The sequence below is a fragment of the Centruroides sculpturatus genome, unplaced genomic scaffold (assembly GCF_000671375.1).
Source record: "Centruroides sculpturatus isolate CEXI.00-Female unplaced genomic scaffold, Cexi_2.0 scaffold1295, whole genome shotgun sequence".
NCBI lineage: Eukaryota > Metazoa > Arthropoda > Arachnida > Scorpiones > Buthidae > Centruroides > Centruroides sculpturatus.
The window spans coordinates 202,442-224,295 of NW_019385620.1; the positions used below are offsets into that span (position 1 = coordinate 202,442).

The following is a 21,854-nucleotide window of genomic DNA, read 5'->3' on the forward strand; positions in this document are numbered from 1 at the left end:
AACCTTATAAAAATACTTTATAAATCAAAAATAAAAACTGCTTAACATGCAAACATTTTAATTTCAAATATTCGATCTTTTTCAAGATAGAACAAAATAAAAAGTAATACAATATTAATGAATGCATGCAATCTGGTTTAGAAGTATTAAAAGTAATCATGATTGTGCTTTTGATTGATATATCAAAGCATTTAAATTCTAATTCTGGGTAGGTTATTGAGACTGCACTATATTTTCAAACATAATAATTATTTGATAATATAACATATTTCAATCTAATCAAAAAACATCAAACACACATATACTGACATTATACACTAACATCACTATTATGAAGAATGAATTAAAAAAAATTAAATCTAAAAAGAGCATTATGAATGAACTGTTTTTGTCTAAAATTCTGATATCTATGTAACCATAACTTACCCAGCTGCACTGATAGATTTATTTTTACTGCATTTCTTAAAATCTATCAGTTTTTCTCTTGAACAGAAACCTACCTAATGGTGTCTATTTCCATTAGGTCTCTTTGATAAAAATGTTGCCAAATTCCCCATCCAAAGTGAAAACATTTTCTTTGTAAGAGTGCACAGATAATTTATGGATAGGTTTATCTTTACTTGTGCAGCTATTACTTAGATATTAATGATATTATAATCATAAACCATACACACTTAGAAAGAAAAGGATCAGCTTCTAAATCAGAGATCTTTGCTTTGTAAATTCATAAGAAGAAAACAACTTAAACCTTATAACATTTCATAAAATTATAATCATGAAATGAAAAACAAATTCCTAAACTGCATATACTGTTGTTTTTGAAATTTAACTATTAAACATATAAGACTGATGATTGTAAATAAAACAGACTATTTCAAAATTAAATGGGAGTCTATTTTACTTTAAATATATTACAAGTTTTTTTTTTTATAAACTTAATGAGTCCTTTTTTAAGATGTACTTTTCAGATTGTAAGAAATTATTTTTGTCAATTTCATTATATATATATATATATATATCTTTAAAAATTATGTATTGATCCACTTGTGCCAAAATTCATCCATTATTTATTTTTTATACTTTATTGTTATGTATGACAATAAACCTAAAAGTTTAAATAAACAAGAAAATATTTTCAAAACCATTGCAATTTAAATGGCTTCATGATTAAGACTTTACATAAAATATCTATTTTCATGTTATTCAAAATATAAAACAGAAATCAATTTCATATACACACATTCAATAATCTTAATTTTATTATTAAACGACGATAATAATTACAAGAAAAAAGTTGTTAAAAGTTTTCAGTACTTAACAGATGCATCTATTGTTCCTAGTTCTTAGTTCAATAATACAAGTACTATAAGTATTTCTGCTGAATGTAATATCATTTTGCAACCTATTAAAATTTTAATGCAATCCAATATTTGGTCATGACCCATGGTTTGAAAAATGCTGTTCAAAACAATTAAGAAAAGTTGAAATGTTTGATCCAGACAATGGCTACAAAGATAGCCAAAAGCATTAGATAAATAAAAGTAATTGCTGGAATAGGTTTTTTTATCTAAGTAAAAAGTTGAAATAGTAAATTTAGGTTTTAATATAATTATTACTAAAATATATCAAAGACAAATCTGTCCAATAAGGATCACCATTTATTTTGCGCTTCAGACATACACAGTAATGGCGACAGGCCTTCCTTTTTAGGCTACATGCCGCCAAAAGGTAAAAAAGTCCTTTAAAAAACAAACATCCAATTAAAAGTAAAGGAATCGGTGACACAGACATCTTACTTCTTATCCATCTGGCCAATGGGTGGTTCTGCTTTATATCTACTAAAAAAGCGCTGGAACTAAAAATGTATGTCTGAAATGCAAAATAAATGGTGATCCTTATTGGACAGACTTGTCTTTGATATATTTTAATAATAATCTAGCCATCGGACGAAAAAATTCAACAAAAAAAAAAAAAAATTATTACTATCAATCTAGACTTAAAGTTTTCATTTTTTACATTTGGTATTATTCATCAAGAACTTCTGAATAATTTCTTTTTGCATGATAAATATGTTAATGTTTTATAATTTTAATAGTTATTTTAGCTTGCAGATTCTCATATGTTTTATTACAGTTACTATCAAAGACTATATTATAACATTTAATACATTATCAAATTTACCATAAACAATTTTTTTAATTATTTGTCTGATTATTTTAGTTATATAAAACAAAATTATTAATTCTGATTTCATATTAAACAAAAAAAAAAATAAAATATACTTAACTGTTTTGAACAATGTATTTCAAATTTTGAGTTTTTTTTTTTGTTGTTCTAATTATCATTTTTATTGAGGCAATTGCTATCAAATAAAATCATTCAGTATTCTAATAACATCCTGTATTTTTCTGTTTACTTTTCAAACTTCTTAAAAAAAATACAATGGTCTAACCCAGTGTTTTTCAACTGGTATGCTGTGGCATGTTAGGGTGTCACAACAACACTTCAGGGGTGCTGACAAGGCTGTAAAATATAGTGCTGACAGGGCCATAACACTTTTTACGTGTATTACTAAAAGTACAGAAAGTGTAATAACTCTACATTGATAAGAAATTATGGGTGCCACAAGAAAAAAATTATCAAGTTAGAAGTGCAATTATTAGAAAAAGATTGAAAACCATTATTATACTTTTAAAGCTTAAAAAGTCTAAAATGAGATACTTGAAACAAGTGTTCCATTTCAGAATATGTAACTGCTCTAAATGCAGTAGCTGATGATGGATACAAGAAAACAAACATTTTTTAAATAATTTTTTTTCAGTTGCATTAAATAAATTGTATACTCATAAGTTTTGATTTTACAGTCATGATCCAAGAAAATAAGCCAGATACTGCTTCTGATATATTAAACATAAATTTTTGTAATAACTGATTATTCTATCTGTTATTATGAAATGATTTGTTAATTTAAATTTAAAATATATTTTATAAATTTAATTTTACACTGGTATGCAAAACTTAAGCAATAATTGTTTTTTTTTTTTTTTGCTGTAACTCCACAAGAAATCACCTGGGAGATATGAAATTCAGACTATAGAGACATTATTTTGTACTTAAAGGATGAAGAAAGCATACTAGCACAAAAATGAATAGAATACACAGTACGGAATCAAAGCCTTCTGTTTATTGTAGTCTTGCAGTGCTTGCACTGACTGCATATGTTTTGCATGCCCTCACATCACGTGTGATGTCTTCTTCCTGCATACAAATTATCTTTCTACTGAATTGGGTGTTCATTATACTGATTGCAACAAGCCCTTTTCTACAATTTCATGGCCGTCTGCTTAAAAATTACACCATTGCTTGAGTTTTGCATGCCAGTGTATAAAACGTGTTTCAATACCTTTATTTAGAAAAGGGCAGACTAGGAAGTCTACAATTTTCCTTGGAGTATAAATAAAAGCTTTCAAACACCCAGTGTAGCTTCCTAGTTTGCAGAGTGTTTGTTTGCTGAGAATTTGTGAGATAAAAAAAAAATTCTTTAAAAATTAAAAATGTAAATATTTTAAAATTTAGTTATTTTTTGTGTTTATTTCATAATTTAATGTTGAATTTTTGTTAATTAACTTTGGAAGAAAATAAATTCTTTAGTAGAGATGATCAATTGCCGATATTTTCAATTGTTTACATTAATTTACTTGTGTAGAGTTGTCTTACACAGCAATTATCATAACAATTACTCTTTATTTCAATTTTATTACTTCATTAACTCATCAACAATATAACAGAATATCAAAAATTGTGCTTTTATTTAGAAATAAAAAAAAACCATTATAATGATGTAATCATAGATTTTAATTTAAAAAATAAAGCTGTTAATCAAGAAATAAAACACTTAAATTAATTAGAAGCCAGGGTAAAATTTAATTTAGGTATACATTTTCAAAACCCTAGATTTCAGCTTAGATCCATATTTGAATTTTTATTGATCTCATAAAATATAGGGTTACAAAAAGTTTATCTGAATTAAATCTCAAGTGTCTAAATCAATGCCAAGAATTCTGTTTTTTAATTAATTATAACAACTGTTTGGTATATTGTATTTATTAGTTTAACTTCTAACTATTATTGAAGTTTGATAGTATTACCTGAAATATATTTATTTAGACAAATAATTTGTATATTAAATAAAATAAAATTCATAATCTATCACCACTTTCTAAATAAATTCATTTGAACTATTATTTCATATTTGTATAGAAATATCATTGTACTGTAGAAAGATTGTAATATAACTGTTTAATTGTGTAAAAACAATTTATGAAATAGTACAAACAGAAAAATATATTTACATAACTTTCAGAAAATTTATTTCTATTTTATCAAGAAATTTAAGATAATTGAATTCATTTCATCTCACTCATTAAATATGGAAATATGTCAATATATACTTCTTAGAAATCTTAATTCAAATTTATTTTGGTAATGCTTACTTTAATTTTAATGTTTTTTAGAGTTTCTATTCTATCTTCAGAATTTTATATCAGAAGAAATTAAAACTTTAAAATACTTCTGAATTCTAATTTTTATAATGTTAAATTCCAAAGTCAGAACAAAAAATTCCAAAAATACTAAACACAAAATAAATTTGAATTATGATTTCTAAAAAGTATATATTGAATTATTTAAAATGAAATTACTGTTGAGAAATATTAGACATTTTAAATGAAACTTTTAAAATTAATTTGTTAAAATTACTTTCAGTTAAATTTTACCAGAGATAATTGATTACATTTAAATAACAGAATAGCATTTCATTAATTAAGAAAGAAGTTTAAATATGTCCATTTTAATATTATTGTAATAAACTGAATTTCAGGCTTTTAAAAGATTCATTGTCAAAGTAAATTTTGTATAATATGGATGACAAACAAAAAAATAAATTATAACATTTTAAAAAATCATATAAAATATAATTGATTTTAACAATGTTAATAACAATTTTAAAGGACAAATAAAGGTTTATTATTCCAAATTAAAAAATAATCTTCCAACCACTTATTTTTGTTAATTTCACTTTAATTTTTTAAACATGTTATTAACTTTATATTCAAGGTAATTTTAGAAAAAAAAAAATATTTAAGCTTTCAAATTTGGCATTATTTTCATGTTTATAAATAAATATAATTATAAACTCATGAATTATTAGAAAATATACAATTATATGTATGTTGAAATTTGCCATAAATTAGTTAAGCAAATTTTTCTACATAATATTCAGCATGTATTAGAATGTTTGTATACAATGTTGTAAAAGGATAATTTGGTTATTTTATTATAAACAAGTAAAATGGCAAAACCGTATTTGGGACAAGACTATGTCTTGGAGACTCATTACTAAGCGATGCATTTTCGATGAAATTAACCTATCCAATTTCGAAATTTCTCTCCGTTGCGTGCTGGCCCGGGTTGAATTTTTGTCAATACATAACGAAAATTTCCTGTTTTTGAAAAAAAAATAATCGTGGCTATTGTATCGTCTGAAATTATTCTTTTTTATTTTGCACAAACAATATACAGTTTAACCCGATTATAATGTCATCGGATGTAATGACAACCCTAATATAACGTCAAATTTTTTATCAGTCCCACGATTTTACTATACTAGATAATGTTAAAAACCTACTTGTAATGATATAAAACCCTGTTTTAATGTCATATTTGAAGCACTCCCAAATTTACAAAATTAGATTACAGATTTTATTTAACAAAGAAAATACTATGTGTTCAGTCCTAGGGTCAGAGTCCACTTCCTAGAATGACTGTGGGTGGTACTTGCACCATCTGACTTCGGTTTGCCTGTTTGTACAGAAAGTCGCCATTTTGTATTTTATTTTGACTCGGTTCTCGGTCCCCTGAGTATCTACAAGTTTTTGGCCATCATGATTTGGGCACCTAATACTCTGTGCCATATTGCAACTCCTGACATATACTCCTTCATACCTCTAAGCTGATTTTATAAACAAGACATCTTTTATGTATGATTTTATAAACAAGACATAGTCTTGTCAATAAATACAGTAAATTTATATTTAATTCAATGTAGTAATGTTTGAAATGAATTCATATATTTTAAAATCTTTTTTTGTTTAATGTTTATTAATAATAATTGTAAAGAAATCACAAATGTTATTTAAAAGTAGTAGTTTTAAGCTTAGGAATATGAGAGAAAAATTGATAATTATTGACTGTTTCTTTGTTTATGTAAATTATCATCAATAAAATATTCATTTACTTACTTTCTACAAGAAGAAGAGTGCTAGTAACTAAAGTGGCAATTTCATTTTCTAAGACACATTCATACTGTCCATGATCCTCTTTTCTCAATCCACGGATGGTGATGTTTCCACCACGGATGAAAGTTCTGTCTCGTGGAAGTTTTTTGCCATCAGCCTGTGAATAAATTTGATAGAAATATTAAATATATTTTTAATGATTAATTTTTAAAATTTTTTATCATCATATCATATAATTAGAACAAAGAATTTATTATTTAAAGAAAGATGTTACTGAAATTTGTGCTAAACAAACAACAGAATTATAATGAACTTTTGATAATTGAAAAATTTTACTTTAAAACCAATTAAAAAAACATGTGCAGTTTTCATCCTGCTTTAATTTATTTATGTGCAATTTATTTTAATTTAAGAAATATTTTATCAATTTACAAACAAAAAAAAAATTTTAATTTTGTAAATATAAAAATACTTTAAAATTAATGATTAATCACAATAATTTAAAATGATCTCCTAAAATCAAATTAAATAAAACAGAATTAGTAAACAAGCTAATTAAACATTGAATTATGCAGAATGTGATTTTTAACAATTCAACAATTGATAAAATCATAACATTGAGCATTTATAACTGTCACAATGCAAGACTCATGTCATAAATATAATTTAATGATACAGAAATTTAATTTCAATGATATAAGAGATTGTTTCAATATATAAATTGTAATAAGTTCTCATCATATTCATTTATTTATTGATTCATAAATAATGTATTTTTATGTGACTGTATTTTTATTTAAACAAAAAGATTCTTATAAAATATTAGGAAATTTATATATTTTTTCATATTTGCATATAAATAAAATATTTATTTATTTCTCCTGCTTTTATATATTTAAATAGAAAATTTCTATTATAACAGAATCATTCATTCAATGAAAAACAAGAATCTTCAATACACAAATAAAAATGTTTAATAATTAAAAATAAAAAAAATGGTTAAAAGTTAGGAATTTATAATATAATAAAAATATATGAATAATTTATAATTAATTAACATGTAATAGAAAATATCAAAACCAGAACAATGATATTTAATTAAACATAACTTTGTTTAAACTGCCTTAAAGAATAAAAAGGATTTATCAACAAGTATTATGATGAAAACATAAATGAATGAATTAATTTATATTATTTTTTATAAATTAGAGTTATTGAATATTAAAAAGATAATTTACTTGTTTACAATTTAGTTTATTTATTTCCAACACCAATAAAAACATTTTTATTTTATAAAATAAAGAATTTGCAACTTTTAAAGAAAATATAGAGAATTTTTTAATAGTTAAATTAATTTTACCAAATTTTTAATACCCAGACAATAATTTTAAAACAAACATTTTCAGTTACCTTGAATAGTGATCTTCAGGTTACAGTTCAAAAGCAGCTGAAAATGTTTATTTTAAAATGTGCAAAGGCACATAATTCCAAATGGCATCTTATCCCACTTTTTAAAATTTTTGGATCATCTCTGCTATGTGATTACTAATGTAAAAAGAATTATCATAATAAAAGATTTTTATCATTTGAAAACAGGCTTACAGCATTCTACTTGTTGGTTTGTAAATCAATGCTAGCATTGATTTACAAACCAACTTTATTGAATACCAAAAATCATGTGAAAGTGAATAAGAAGAACTTTGGATTGAAGTATCTCAAATTATCTACTGACCATTAATAAGATTATTTTATTACATTCCATACAAATGAAATATTACGTTCTGTATTAAGCACTATTCATATATAATGCATTATTAAGTTCACTTAATCTCTTTTATAAATCTTTACTTTGAAAAATGAGAGGAGAAAAAATGTTTTTCAAGTAAATATATATAAAGACTTGCATTGTTATATTATAAATATAAAACTATTATATAAACTGTGACATTATTTAGAAAGTGCATCTATTAAGATATTTAAAACAATTCTGTTATGGAAATAAGTTTTTTATGAAGAAAATTTATATAATCAGAAAGCAAATGGTATAAATTTTGCTGACAAAAACTAAGCATTTTTTAATTGCATATTTTTGTTTAAAAAACTAGATAAAAGAAAAGTTAATAATATTAAAATGAAAATTTTAAATATATTTAAATGGATCTAATTTTAATTATTAATTACAAATTTATTAAATTAATAATTATACAACAGATTGTTAACAATTACTTAGTAATTAAACATTACATATTACACATAAAATACACTAATGAACAAATGTTTTGTATCATTATTTTATGTCTAATGAATGCATATCACACAATTAAAAATTAAGATTGAATAAGAATACATCTTTGTCTGATGCATTATATTATTAATAACATTAAATATATATAAAATAAATACTTTATTTTATATTTCATGTTTATTATTTAAAAATGTGAAAAGATTTTTAACCTAATTGAGACTGATAAAAAATTTTGTTTATCTTAATTTTATCTTAATTTTCATAATTCTTCATATGACTGGTAAATATGAAAAGATTTTAATTTATATCATATACTAAATGTTTATGAGGTAATTAGTGACTTAAGGAAATATTATATTAATGTTATATCTTAATGTGGCTGTATATCCCAATTTAATGTTCTGATTAGGTAGAAGCCTTCAGAACACTAAATTCAGGAAACTTGAGCTTCATGTCCTGTTGTCCTCCAAATGTTTAGCAGGACATATGAACTTACTGCTTTAGAGATGCATTGGAAAAACAAAAAAGTTTTTGTTCTTGCATTTAAGTTCCATTGGTTAAACCTGAGTCCACTATAACCGGAAGAAAACATTAGTTACAGTGAGAATTTATTTTTATTTGTTTATCAGTAAGAATTTTTAGTTTTTGTTGGTTATTGGTGTTGGTGGGTGATTTATTTATGTATTAAGCTAGTATATTGATGATTGGTATTAATGACACAGAAGAATGAACTTGAAAAATATTCTAAAATTACAATCTCAGCTTGTATTTTTTTTTCTATGTAAGCACGAAGCAGGCCTCAGAAAGGGGTTCAAAAATTTGCTATTATGTATTTGAAATTAAAAATATTATCCTGCTGGAAAAGTGTGTAAAGTTACTGCACATTAATTAATATGTAGAAATTCCAGCTTTAGAAGTATTTCATGATTTGAAAATCAACTGTTTATATTCATAAACATACTCATATAGTGCTGAGATCTTATGTGAAAAATTTACTCAGTAAAATATTGTGCAACAAATGTTCTTCCAATAAGGACAATTTTGTGCACATTATCTGTCACACAATAGTTGGATTGAGGTGAATCATGGAACAATTTGGATTCACAATTATCACAATTCAGTGTTTTTAGTATTCTGGTATCATGTATATCCTGAAACCAATGTCCACTGTAGTTAACTGTTAATATAAACTTGCAAGCAACAGGGTTACACACTGGGTCAGAAAAGACTTAAAATTTAAACATCTTAATAAAGACTTAAGCAGTTGCTGATCTGAAAAGAAAAAGATCAATCCCATTCTCCTTCTCACAGGTATCTGTTGACTTATTCTCATTGACTTGTGGTTGATGTATATTTTAGACTGGAAAGCAAAACAGGATAAGGTTGTTAATGGTATAGATGAAATCATATATAAAAATATTTGAAACTGATAAAACATAAAAAGCATCCCACTTTGTCTCACCAAAAATGTAGCCATTTTAGTTTAGCAACTATACAGAAGTGTATTTTAGGAATTATTCTGTGTTCTGTAACTTTACTTTTGTTTTCAAATTGTACAATCTTTTTATTGTTATTACTAAATATTTCTAATTTGTAAGCTTCCTTGTAACAATACTTTAATACTTTGTCAGTAAAAAATTTGATATTTATTATTTATATTTAACTTCAAAAGCTAAACTTAAATAATAAAAAGTCCTTGCAAGTATTTATATTTTATAAAGTAATACAAATTTTTACGTTTATAAATGTTTTTCTATAAATTAATAAAAAATTTTTGGATAGTTTTAACTTTTAGAAAAGCACAGATGTACTAGAGACAATTTAAAAAAACAGATACATTAGATAAAATTTTTAAAAATTTTAAGAATTATGGTAATGATAATGATTTCAATCCATTGCTAAAAACAAATGTGTACAGCAGCATTTCTCAATCTTTTGAAAACAGTGGAGTATTTTCAGTGTTTTCACAGTTTTGAAGAACACCAATATACAGCAATATACTAACACTGTTTCATTATAACATCATTGAGGAAAATGGAAATATATTTGTAGTCATGTACAATTATTGTTGTTGAATTTTCTTTAAAAACAGTAAAACTGATTCTATGAGACGGGAAATAAATGCTAGATCCAATTAGAATAATATTAACTGAATTATATTTTGTTTATGTCATTTAGCCTATGATAAAATTGGTATCATTATATATTGTTTTGTTTAACATCACAGTTTCAAAGAACTTATCAATGACATTGAGGACTTGCTGTACACATTTATATACAGATGTACATAAATGTGTATGCATTTATATATAAATTAACATAGATATATTTGTATATGTTTATGAAAAGCATGTAGATTAAGAAAATAGAAATTTTCAAATCAATTTTTATTGAATAATGGTTTATGAAGCACCAATTAAGAGCTTGTCTATGTCACAACTTCAATTCAATTATACATTATATTCATAGATAGCAAGAGACAGATTCAAATGGAGAAAAATGCATCAAGAAATATGAAATTTATAATTATATTCTTTAGTAATTTCTCACATGAATAATCACTTCTGTTATCAGAATATTACATAGATGTTTAACTTTAGTAAGAAAATAATTGACATAAATTACATCAAACATTAAAATTCACATTCAATTTCATATTAAATGTCTTTATAAATTTCTTCTTTGGGTAATGCATGACACAGATGAAGCACTTATGAAAAACTAATAATCAATCTGAACAAGTAAATAAATCTTTAAAACAAATCAATGTCTTTTAAAGTATTAGTAGAATAAATTCTACAACAAAATTAACAAAACTTATCTTGACATGCTATTAGTTGTTATAAAAAACTAATCATTTTATAATCTATGGGTTTTAAAATAATTTATGATTAAATTACAGTTTAAATAAATGCCAATAATGTGCAATATAACATGATAAAAAGTAGTAGTTTAAATATATTCCAATTCTACTAACAAGGAAAAATAATGCAATGAAATAAAGCCATCAACAGATTTAAAGAAACAGTTACTTTATGATAAAAAAATATGGATTTATCAAAAAAGTAGCATATGAGATAGCAAATAAAGAAGGAAATTACTGAAAATGAATTATCAAGAGAAAACTAAAAAAAAGACAAGTCAAACATAATGATGGAAATGTAGGAGTTAAAAGTCTAGATGTAGTTAGGTTATCAAAAGTTTGTCTTGACTTATAAGGATGCTGAAATTTTTTTTGAATTTGAGAATGTCCTAATAAATATTTTGCCATATTATATGACCTTTACAAAAACTTTGAAACAATTATAAATTTTAATTTTTTGTTGCAATAATACAATTGATTATTATAAATTTTTTTCTTAAGATTCAGTTTAACTTATCAATTTTTAAAAGGTATGTAAAAGAAAGTAGTTGCTGTCTTTAATTTAAAGTTATATATATGAAAACATGTCTAATTGTCAGAAAATCAAAAGTTTAAAGAACTGTTGTGAAACATAGAAAACAAATGAAAAATATAAATGGTTTGCACAAATTTATTATATAAATATGAACAGATGAACAATACAAAAAAAATTGCTTTGAGGAAAAGAATGTAAAAGATTATATGTAATATTTTCATTCCTTTTTCAAAAATACAAAAATGGTTCTAGAAAAATGACAAAGAGTATACACATATGGGATAAAGCAGCTGGTTGAATCACAACAACTTGAGTAGAATTTATATGGAAAAAAATTAATTGAAAATCATAAAGTTAATTTATCAAGATAGGATTGGTCTTCCATTAAAAACTTCAAAAGAACTACATATATGATTTATATTTTGGTTGTTATATGTCATATCAGTTAATCAAATTACATGTGAAGAAATATAAGATATAAACAAAGTTTAAAAGTTTATTTATTTATTTATTTTCTTATACACTTTGGTAAAATAAATAAGTACATATGTATTTTGTACATTGTACATATATTCTATTTTCTTCCAATCTTTCTTTCATATTAACTTTTCTCAATATGCCTATCATTTAAATATCATGCTTTTAATTTGATTAATTAATTTCACACATTATACTATTTGACATTTATACATTAATTTATCACATTATACTATACATTATTCACATTATACATTATAAATTGGCCAATTTATTTATTCCTTATTCTATAAAAGTAACAATTTTATGTTTGATTAAATAAAGAAATTATTAAATGAACACAAATATATTGAAACTGAATGACAAGTAAAAATTATCTTTAATCCATCAAGAAATTACTACTAAGTACTGTACATGTAGCCAATAATGTTTGTATATTAAAGTGTTGCTGCTGGGAAAAGTGTGAGTAATATGATTTATTACATTAACTAGCATTTTTGATTACTTTCATCAGACATTGTCAAGCTTGAATTGAAGAACAAAAATATACCGCTACATACAAGAATGACACATGCGAGTAAAATGAATTTGTAATTTATATTCTATACTAATTATGACTAACTGCAAGAACTAAACAAACCTAACTAAAACATGAATATTGTAGGAATATAAATATAAACATCTTATAAACCTGATTTTCAGATTAATGCCAAACAACTGTTTGATTACATTGACTATATTATAGCATTAATATAGTCTCATGTAATCTGGCAGTCGTTTGACATTAATTGCAGGAATACCCTTAAAAATCATAAACAAAAACAATTGATTATATGTTACATCACAGTAAGGAACAGAAGTAAAAAAAATTTCTTCAAATAATTAAAATTTCAAAAAACAAATGAGATAAACACTACTAGTATCTATAGACTGATTGTCTAATATTTAGAAATTATTGCATAAAGTGTCAGCATTCTATCAAAATGCTTTGATAATTGAATAATTAGAAATAATTAAAATAGTATTTCATCACACTATGGTTGTAAATTCTTATTGTTTCTGCATAGTTAGTAATGCTACTAGGTAAATTTGTTATCTAGATTAGTTATAATGTTTTGTTAACTAAAATGTTTTATTTTTCATTAACATATTCTAGTTAAACAATTATATTTAATTATCACTATTTAACACAGTTCAATTAAAAATTATTATTAACTGAATCATGTTAAATTTATCTTCAATTTTTGAATTATTATTTAAATTTTTGAAAAGTGTGATTGATTAATAATGACAGATGTTATCTATAATCAAGTGTTTTAACAAAGTAATTTGAGGAAAAAATATCAAAACATCAACAAAAGATCTAATAAAAGGAAAATTAAACTCATTTATTTTACTAAAAAAATTCAATTTTATAACTGCTAACTGAAAAGAACTGATTGTAATATTGCAAAATATCAGGCATTCAGTTTGATACTGTATGGAAAAAACTTGAAAATGTTAATATTCAAGAAATCTAAATCATCATCAACACACACTTATTTATATATATATATTTGTTTTTATTTATATAATTGTCTGCTCTGTGGTGGACAGTTTGAACAGCCTTGTAAATTACTTTGTTTAATTTTGTAAAAAACTCACTCAAAATAAATTTACATTGAAAATCTCTTGCTTTCCAACTATTTTTTATTGTAAAGCAAATGAATATTGCAAAATTTTAAAGTAGATAAGACTATTTACATTTATTACTGTAAGGCCTATTTGAACAACATATATTTCCTTCAATCTGTTCACAGATGAAAAAAAAAAAAAAATACAGAATTACTTTAAAATATTAACAAACTCTAGTATTCAGGGGCACCCGTACATTGGGATAGATGCTCACTTTTTGTCTCTGTTGCCCTTATCCTAATTCCCAAGAGGGCTCCAAATAACAGAAAATTCATGACTTCTACCTTATTTTGCAAATATAAAAGAAACTAATAATAATATTTGCCCATTGACATGTGAAACTTCATTGTATGTTGACCAAAACTCATTTCTTGTTTCCAAGGCCAAGTTAACCCTGAGTACAATCAGTGCCACCTTGTGAAACTGCTGATCCAACATTGAATTAGAGTTTGAGACTTCTTGTATAATGTACAATGCCTTTTTTTATAGCTTGTGACCCCTTTTTTGTAGTCTGCAGGTGCTGCTGGCTAGTATTAGTAAAAACAAACAACAACATTACAACCCAATACATTATAAACTATAAGCCAACTAATGCCATACGTTATCGGGCTAGATATCGGCTATAATACTAATAAATTATGAAACAATTTGATACTAGAGAAAGATGTTAGGTGCCATCTCTTAATAAATTTAATAATTATAATTTTTAATTAAATAATCTAAATAATTTAGACTGCTGAAAGAAAAGAATCGGCCCGGAGTGGGAATCAAACCTGTATTACCAATTACTGCTATCCAGAGGTCCTGGTAGCGTAATTGACAATGCATCTGCATGATAAGCAGAAGTTGTGGGTTTGAGTCCCGCTCCAGGCCAATTCTTTTCTTCCAGTAGTCTAAATTATTTAGATAATAATTATAATTTTTAATTAAATAAAATTTATTAAGAGATGGTATCTAACATCTCCCTCTAGTATCAAATTGTTTCATAATTTATTAGTATTATAGCTGATATCTAGCCCAATAACATATGACATTGGTTGGCTTGTAGTATTAGTACTTTGGTGGGAAATTTGAAAACTATCATTTTTGGCAGGTGAGATCTCAAAAAAAAAGCAAAATTTGAAAAATGTTTATGGAGGATTTTAAACTATTTTTGACTCTCAATCTATTCTAAAATATTGGCACTGAATTTCATTACACCCTGTACATATTACATTTAAATTACACCCTGTACCCTGTACATTTAAATAATAAACATTTAGCATTCTTTCCTTAACTTTAAAAAGCGTATGTTATTTTATAAAGATTTCAGACTTTCCACAGATGGCATTAATACATATTTTCATTTGAATTTAAATTTCACACAGTAAAAAATTACTTATATCGTTTTTAAAATTGCTAATTGATTTCTCAAAGGAATATATTTTATATATTTCAAATATTAATTGAATGCAGAATTATTGTAAAAAGAAATACATAAAATGCATATTTAGTAAATATTATATTAAAATACATAATATAATATAATTAACTTTATAAATATAAGAATGTTAACTAACAAATAAATATATGCTGTAGTTAAACATACAGTACAAAAAAATACTCATTTCTTGTATAGTATTAGAAGAAATAATTTCAGATAAATAAGCTATTTAAAATTAAAAATTTATAATTTTATATTTGATGAGCAATTATTTATTGTGTCATTGTTACAATACACTAAACTTTAGTAGTGTTTTCCCTTGTATATAATATTTTTCCTGTTAACAATGAAGTCATGCCAGTCATCTATTTAACTCCATTCAGGAGAAAATTTTTGAATTGAAATAATGCAACTTCTGGTGAAAACCAGAAGTTAGTATATAGTTAATTGGGTCTTCCTGCCCCAAAGATTTCCATATCTAATCTTGACTTTTATCTATCCTAACACTATTCTCAAGATTTCCAAAAAAAAAAAAAAAAACTATAAAATTTAGAATTCTGACTGTAATACAGCTAGAAGCTTTGTGTATTCGAAGACAATAAGACTGAATAAGAATTTATTATATTAATTTATAATAATTTAAATAAAAATTTTTTAAATACATTGTTTTAAACATTTTAAAGCAATGTTTTTCTCTAGAAAAATTATAAAATAATAAAATTAAATTCCTCACTTGTTTTAGCTTCAGTATATTTTCTATTTTCTTAATTTTTTGGTTAAAGAGAATTGTGAAGGCTATCATTTTAGATGTAAAGCTTTAAATAAAAAAAACTGATGTTTGAAGATTTTTTTGAATATTTTTCATAAATGCAAAAGCAATAAAAATTTAAGACAGTTAGAAAAGTAAACAAAAAAAAAAATTAAGTAAATATAATTATAAACTACTTTTTAATGAAAATCTTTATCACTTGCTATGTTATGTTATATTTGACAAGTAATCAATTACCATCATTATTTATTTACACACAATAATTAATTTTAATCAGATTTAATGAATTTGATTCTTTACTAATTACTTTATTTTTTAAATTAATATCTGACAAGCATTGTAATTTATTTAATAGAAAAACATTCTTTGGTATGATATTAAAGAATGTATAAATAATTATTTAGATAACTAAATATTTTTAATTGAAAATTTTAAAAATAAAATTTCTATTTTAAGTGAACTTTTTGAAAATTTTTAAAATACAAAACAATATTTTTAAGCTTGTTTTTTAATAATTTTAAATTAATGAAACTATAATTAGTGATAAAAATCTTATATTTGAAAATTTAATTCTAAAATACTATTCACTAACATCATGAAAATAATCAATCAATCACTCTTTATTTCAGACTATTAGGGATGTACTGTATAATATATATATATATATTTTTCTAATATCAATAATATTTAGCTTTATTATTTGGTATTAACTTAAACAATTAAGAGTTAACTCTTCCTCCAGAGTTTTGTTGCATAAATTACATGTAAATGGAAGAACAAAGAAAAATTTACAAAATACAAAACAAAGAAAATTTAACAAATCATGTTATAAAAATTGAAAAATATAACTGACGAGTTTGGATGTAAACAGTGGGAAGTACCATAATAAAAGTTTAGAGAAAATGGAAAAATTAAAATATCTTAAGATGTTTTCTGCTTTGTTCACTTTAATTAGAATAAAGTTCACATTATAGATGAAAAGTGCATTTAATATTCAAATTGAAATTCATTGCTGTTTAGCTATTAGTACACATTATAACATACTAATAAAGATATACTTATATGTAAAAAATAGTAAGTGCATCATTTTTTTTGGTAATATCAAATACAATTCTAACTTGTTTTGAACAACAAAATCAAGAGTTCAAACACCTTGTCTTTTTTCCATTAACCAACGATCATCACACAATCAAATGGGGTATTGAAAACCTTCCACAATTACAAAAATATATTTGTTTTCATTAAACATTATGATATGGTGTTTATATCTCAAATACTTTTATTTAATCGTAAATTATAACTTATCAATAATTTTGCAATTAAGTTTTGAAGCTTAAGTAAAAACCACCATGTAGCAAACTAGTCTTGTATCAAGAGTGACAATTTGAACATTCAACAGACTTTAAATTTTTATCCCAATAATAATTTTTTAACCAATCTAAGTAAACTTTAAAGTAAAATGGCACACAGTATTGACAGATTCTAACACTAATGATAGACTAAGACCCATGCAGATGATAAACTTTTTAAAGTGATATGATAAGATTTGTATCCTTGAACTTATTTTTCAAATGTTAAGTCACTGTAACAAGCAAATAAATAAAGAATCTATAATTATAAGAGGAAGACATGATCTGTTTAAATCCAACCTAATATCATACCTGAGGCAGAACGGTCTAGTTTAAAAGTAACAGATGAATATCAATTTAACTCTAAGAATTTTACCTAAGAAGTTTGATCCTCATATTGGAATCATATAAGACTGAACTTAGATACAAACTTTAGTTAATTTAAAAATAACTGATATTTGTTTTACTTTAAATCAATAAAACAATTAAATTCTTGTTTAATTAGGTATAATTTTTAAAATTGACTCAAAAGTAGTTATTAAATAAACTACTGTATTATAAGAATGAATGATTCAAAGACATTTATATTCATTTACAATTTCCACTTTTTGATTACCAATGAACCATTTATCACTTACATAATAAACTACATTTCTGAAATATGGCCATTTTTGATTTATCTATGATAATTTTTAAATCTTTCTCCAAAAGGATATTTATGAAACAAATTGATCTTATGCTATAAATTTATTTTATTCACTGACAAAATAGATATGTGATCTACCTAAGCCAGATCACTATTATATTATATTGATCTATTTGATTATTATTGTTATTAAATATAGACAGCTTAGGTTGTAAGTCTGAAATGTAAAGGACAAAAAGGTATGAACTCAAAGGATTGTCCTGTGGTAGGTTACCTAGTAGAACAAAAAAACTTGATAAATCATCATCCTGGGAGATAGCTTTCTTAAATTGAGAAAATGAAGACTGCAATAAACACCCAAGTTTAACAGATAATCTCATTTTCATCAGTATAAGAATTAGCTTACTAACTAGGCTAAATTATAAGCCTAAGATAGATAGGTGAAGAACACCAGTGAATGTCAATTCTTAATATTTGTAATATGAATGGAATTAAAGTACTTAATACAAATATAGCACTCATTGTTCCTCTACCTCTGCAAAAAGCAAATTGTTGGAAGAGTAAAAATTTTTTTCTTTATTAGCAATATCAAATCCCAATTTTAATATGTAAGAAAAGATTTTTAAAGAAGTAACAAGCAGAGCAATTGGACAGTAGTTTTCAGGATTATTTTTGGTTTTTATAAATCATGTTATAAATTATTATATTCCAAGATTTGGGATTATCTCAATTAAAAATATTCCATTAAATCAATTTAAAAAATTAGTTTTCAGAGTCTTGAGTAGATTTTTAAAAACTTCAGGAAGTATACAATCTATACCAGGCATGGCTTTATTTTTCAATTGTGATACAGCTAGTTCCAATTCATCTAAATCAAATAATCTATCTAACTGCTCCTCTCTGCTGGCATAGAAACCATTAACGTATTCAATCATCACCATAAAAATAATTAAATATAATTAATAATTGCATTTAAAAGATATTTAAAATGTTTAATTAATTAATTAAATTAATTAATTATTGTTTAAAAAATAATTAAATTATATACATTCAAATATTTGTTTTAAAAAATTAAATAATATTCTAAACAAAATAAAAAATCAAATTAATTTTCAATCTGAAATGATAAAAGTACCTTATAAGAAAATTTCTATAACCAATGCTAATGTTAGCATTATTTATAGTAATTTAATATTTATGGAGTTGAAACAAACATCCAAGGAACCTTATAAGTTTAATAAAATGAAAGAAATAAAAGTTTTCTGATAGATATTATAAAACATTAATAAATCAGTAGATTAAAAAAATTAATGCAAATCTTGATTCTTATTATTTTTTTTTATTTTTAAATTTTATAATAAAATTTAATAATGAGAATTACATTTGCCAAATGTAAGAAAGTTTTTGTGAGTTTTTCATATCATATATATTTTTCTTTTTCAATCTATCAAATTCTACAGAATAAAAATTTCATTAGTAACATATATAAAAATATTACAATACTGGTAATATTACATCTATCTTTGTTGTTTGAGATAAAAAAGCAACACATCTGATGTGATTTATAGTAAAATATTGTTTACAAAATCACTAAAACAAAGTGTATTGATTTAAAATGAAGTAATGAAAGAAATAATTTACATAAAGAAAACCATGAAAACACTAAAAGAATATTGAAAAGCTTTTGCTACATCTTAATAATGCATTGGAACAATAAATATTTAACTTACAAAATTATTTTGGTTTTGTTCAAGTTAAAAAATAATAATAATATTTAAAGGATTTAACTAATATCCATGTAATGCTGTAATAATGTAATACATAGCCTATGTCTATTTTTTTTAACAAATGTGTAGATAGAAAAATGAAAATACATAATTGAAATTTGGAATTTTCATATTTATAAACTGAGTAATAAATAATTTAAAAAGTAGAATCAAAGAAATAAAATCAGTTTATTTATAAGATACCTGTTTTATATTTGTAATAATAATTCAAGTTAAAAAAAAAAAACAAATGGAATTTTATTTATACAATCAGTTTAAATTCTCTTGAATATACAAAAATATTTATAGCATATAATAAAAAATTGTTCCTAATTCTATATTAAAAAATATTTCATATTTTAGTAAAAAATAATAATTTTGTAATTAATATTTTATAAGAAAATTTTATTTTATTACTTTATTTGTAATTGCACATTTCATTCAATTTTGTAAAAAAAAAATTTTAATAACTGCAATTTAACATTAAAGTTAGTCTTATTTTTTAAGAAAATGAATATGATAAGAACAACATCTATTTTGTCAGAAGTCACATATTTTGACAAGTTAATGAAGCACAAGAACTACTCCATATCATCAACTATATTCAGAGAGAAAGGAAAATCTTAATGAAGCATGAAAAGTGTATGGTGAATTGGGAACCAGAAAGCACACATTATTTGATTAAATACTCATAGGAGGCTCAAGAGAAATACACCTTGTCTCTTTTCTCAAATGAAGGCAGCAATAGATAATTTATAATAATTACTAGAAAGTGTAAGGATAATGCTCGACATTTTCTTAAGTATAGCACTGAGAATTGTTTAATAAAATATAAAATTGATTGTTAAATTTAGTGAAACTATGCCATTTTTCATTAAGTTTTATAAAAAGAATATTTAAATTTATCTATTTATTTTTAGACGGTGAATAAAAATTACGTTTTAATTATAATAAATTTAATGAAAATTTATATATATACATGAATTAATAGCTAAAATTTTATGGAAAAATATTCTTTTTTATTTAATTGAATTATGTAGCTATTTTTATTAATAAATATGAAATTAATAAATTCCCTAATGCAAACTCTTATTATTACTGGTTATATGCTTACTTTTCTCCACGTTATTGAAGGCTTAGGCTGTCCAATCCCTTCGCATGGCATTTTGACTTCTTTATTAACACTTTTCTGATACATTTCTTTAGGTTTTATAGTATACATTGGAGGTTCTAAAAATTTACATTGAATAATAAAATTAATTAATATTAATTAAATAAACTGAAATTTTAAAACAATCTATTTCTTAATCTACATTTTATCAAACTTTAACCAATATAATTTAATATAAAATTAATTTCTTATTAATACATCAACAGTGTCATTTATAATAAAGAGTTTGAATTTATTACAAATTAAAATGAATTTAAATTTGTAATTAACTAACAATGAGCATTTTTATAATTAAAGATTTTAATTACTTATATGAAAATTTACTGAAATTAAGTAGTAATGAAAGAACACTAGAACTGTTTAACTGATTAAATTATTTAAGTTATATAAGCATTATAATCAAACTTGAAAATTAATTATTATTAAAAGGTATCTTAAAAAATTATTGTCAAAAATTAAGATTATATTAAAGTATTATTTATATTTTATATATACTATAATCATATTTATAAGTTAACTGCAAATTCTATCATTCAAGTATAAATAATCAAGTATTTCTTTAAAAGATACTGCTAATAACTGTAGTTTCCAATAAATAATCTCCAAATTTATCTCACTGTAAAAATCTTTGTAAATATGT

At 23.5% G+C, this 21,854-nt stretch overlaps 1 protein-coding gene across 1 annotated transcript; it reads right to left on the reverse strand.

The window, feature by feature from the left end:
• Positions 1-6,246: 6,246 nt before the first annotated feature.
• LOC111640670 (protein borderless-like) lies at positions 6,247-21,273 on the reverse strand (the record flags this gene model as incomplete). The annotated part of the gene is made up of 2 exons (XM_023386710.1): positions 6,247-6,453; positions 21,158-21,273. Coding segments are annotated over 2 exons (278 nt in total), but the record flags the coding sequence as incomplete, so codon positions are not given.
• Between the last annotated feature and the right edge of the window lie 581 nt (positions 21,274-21,854).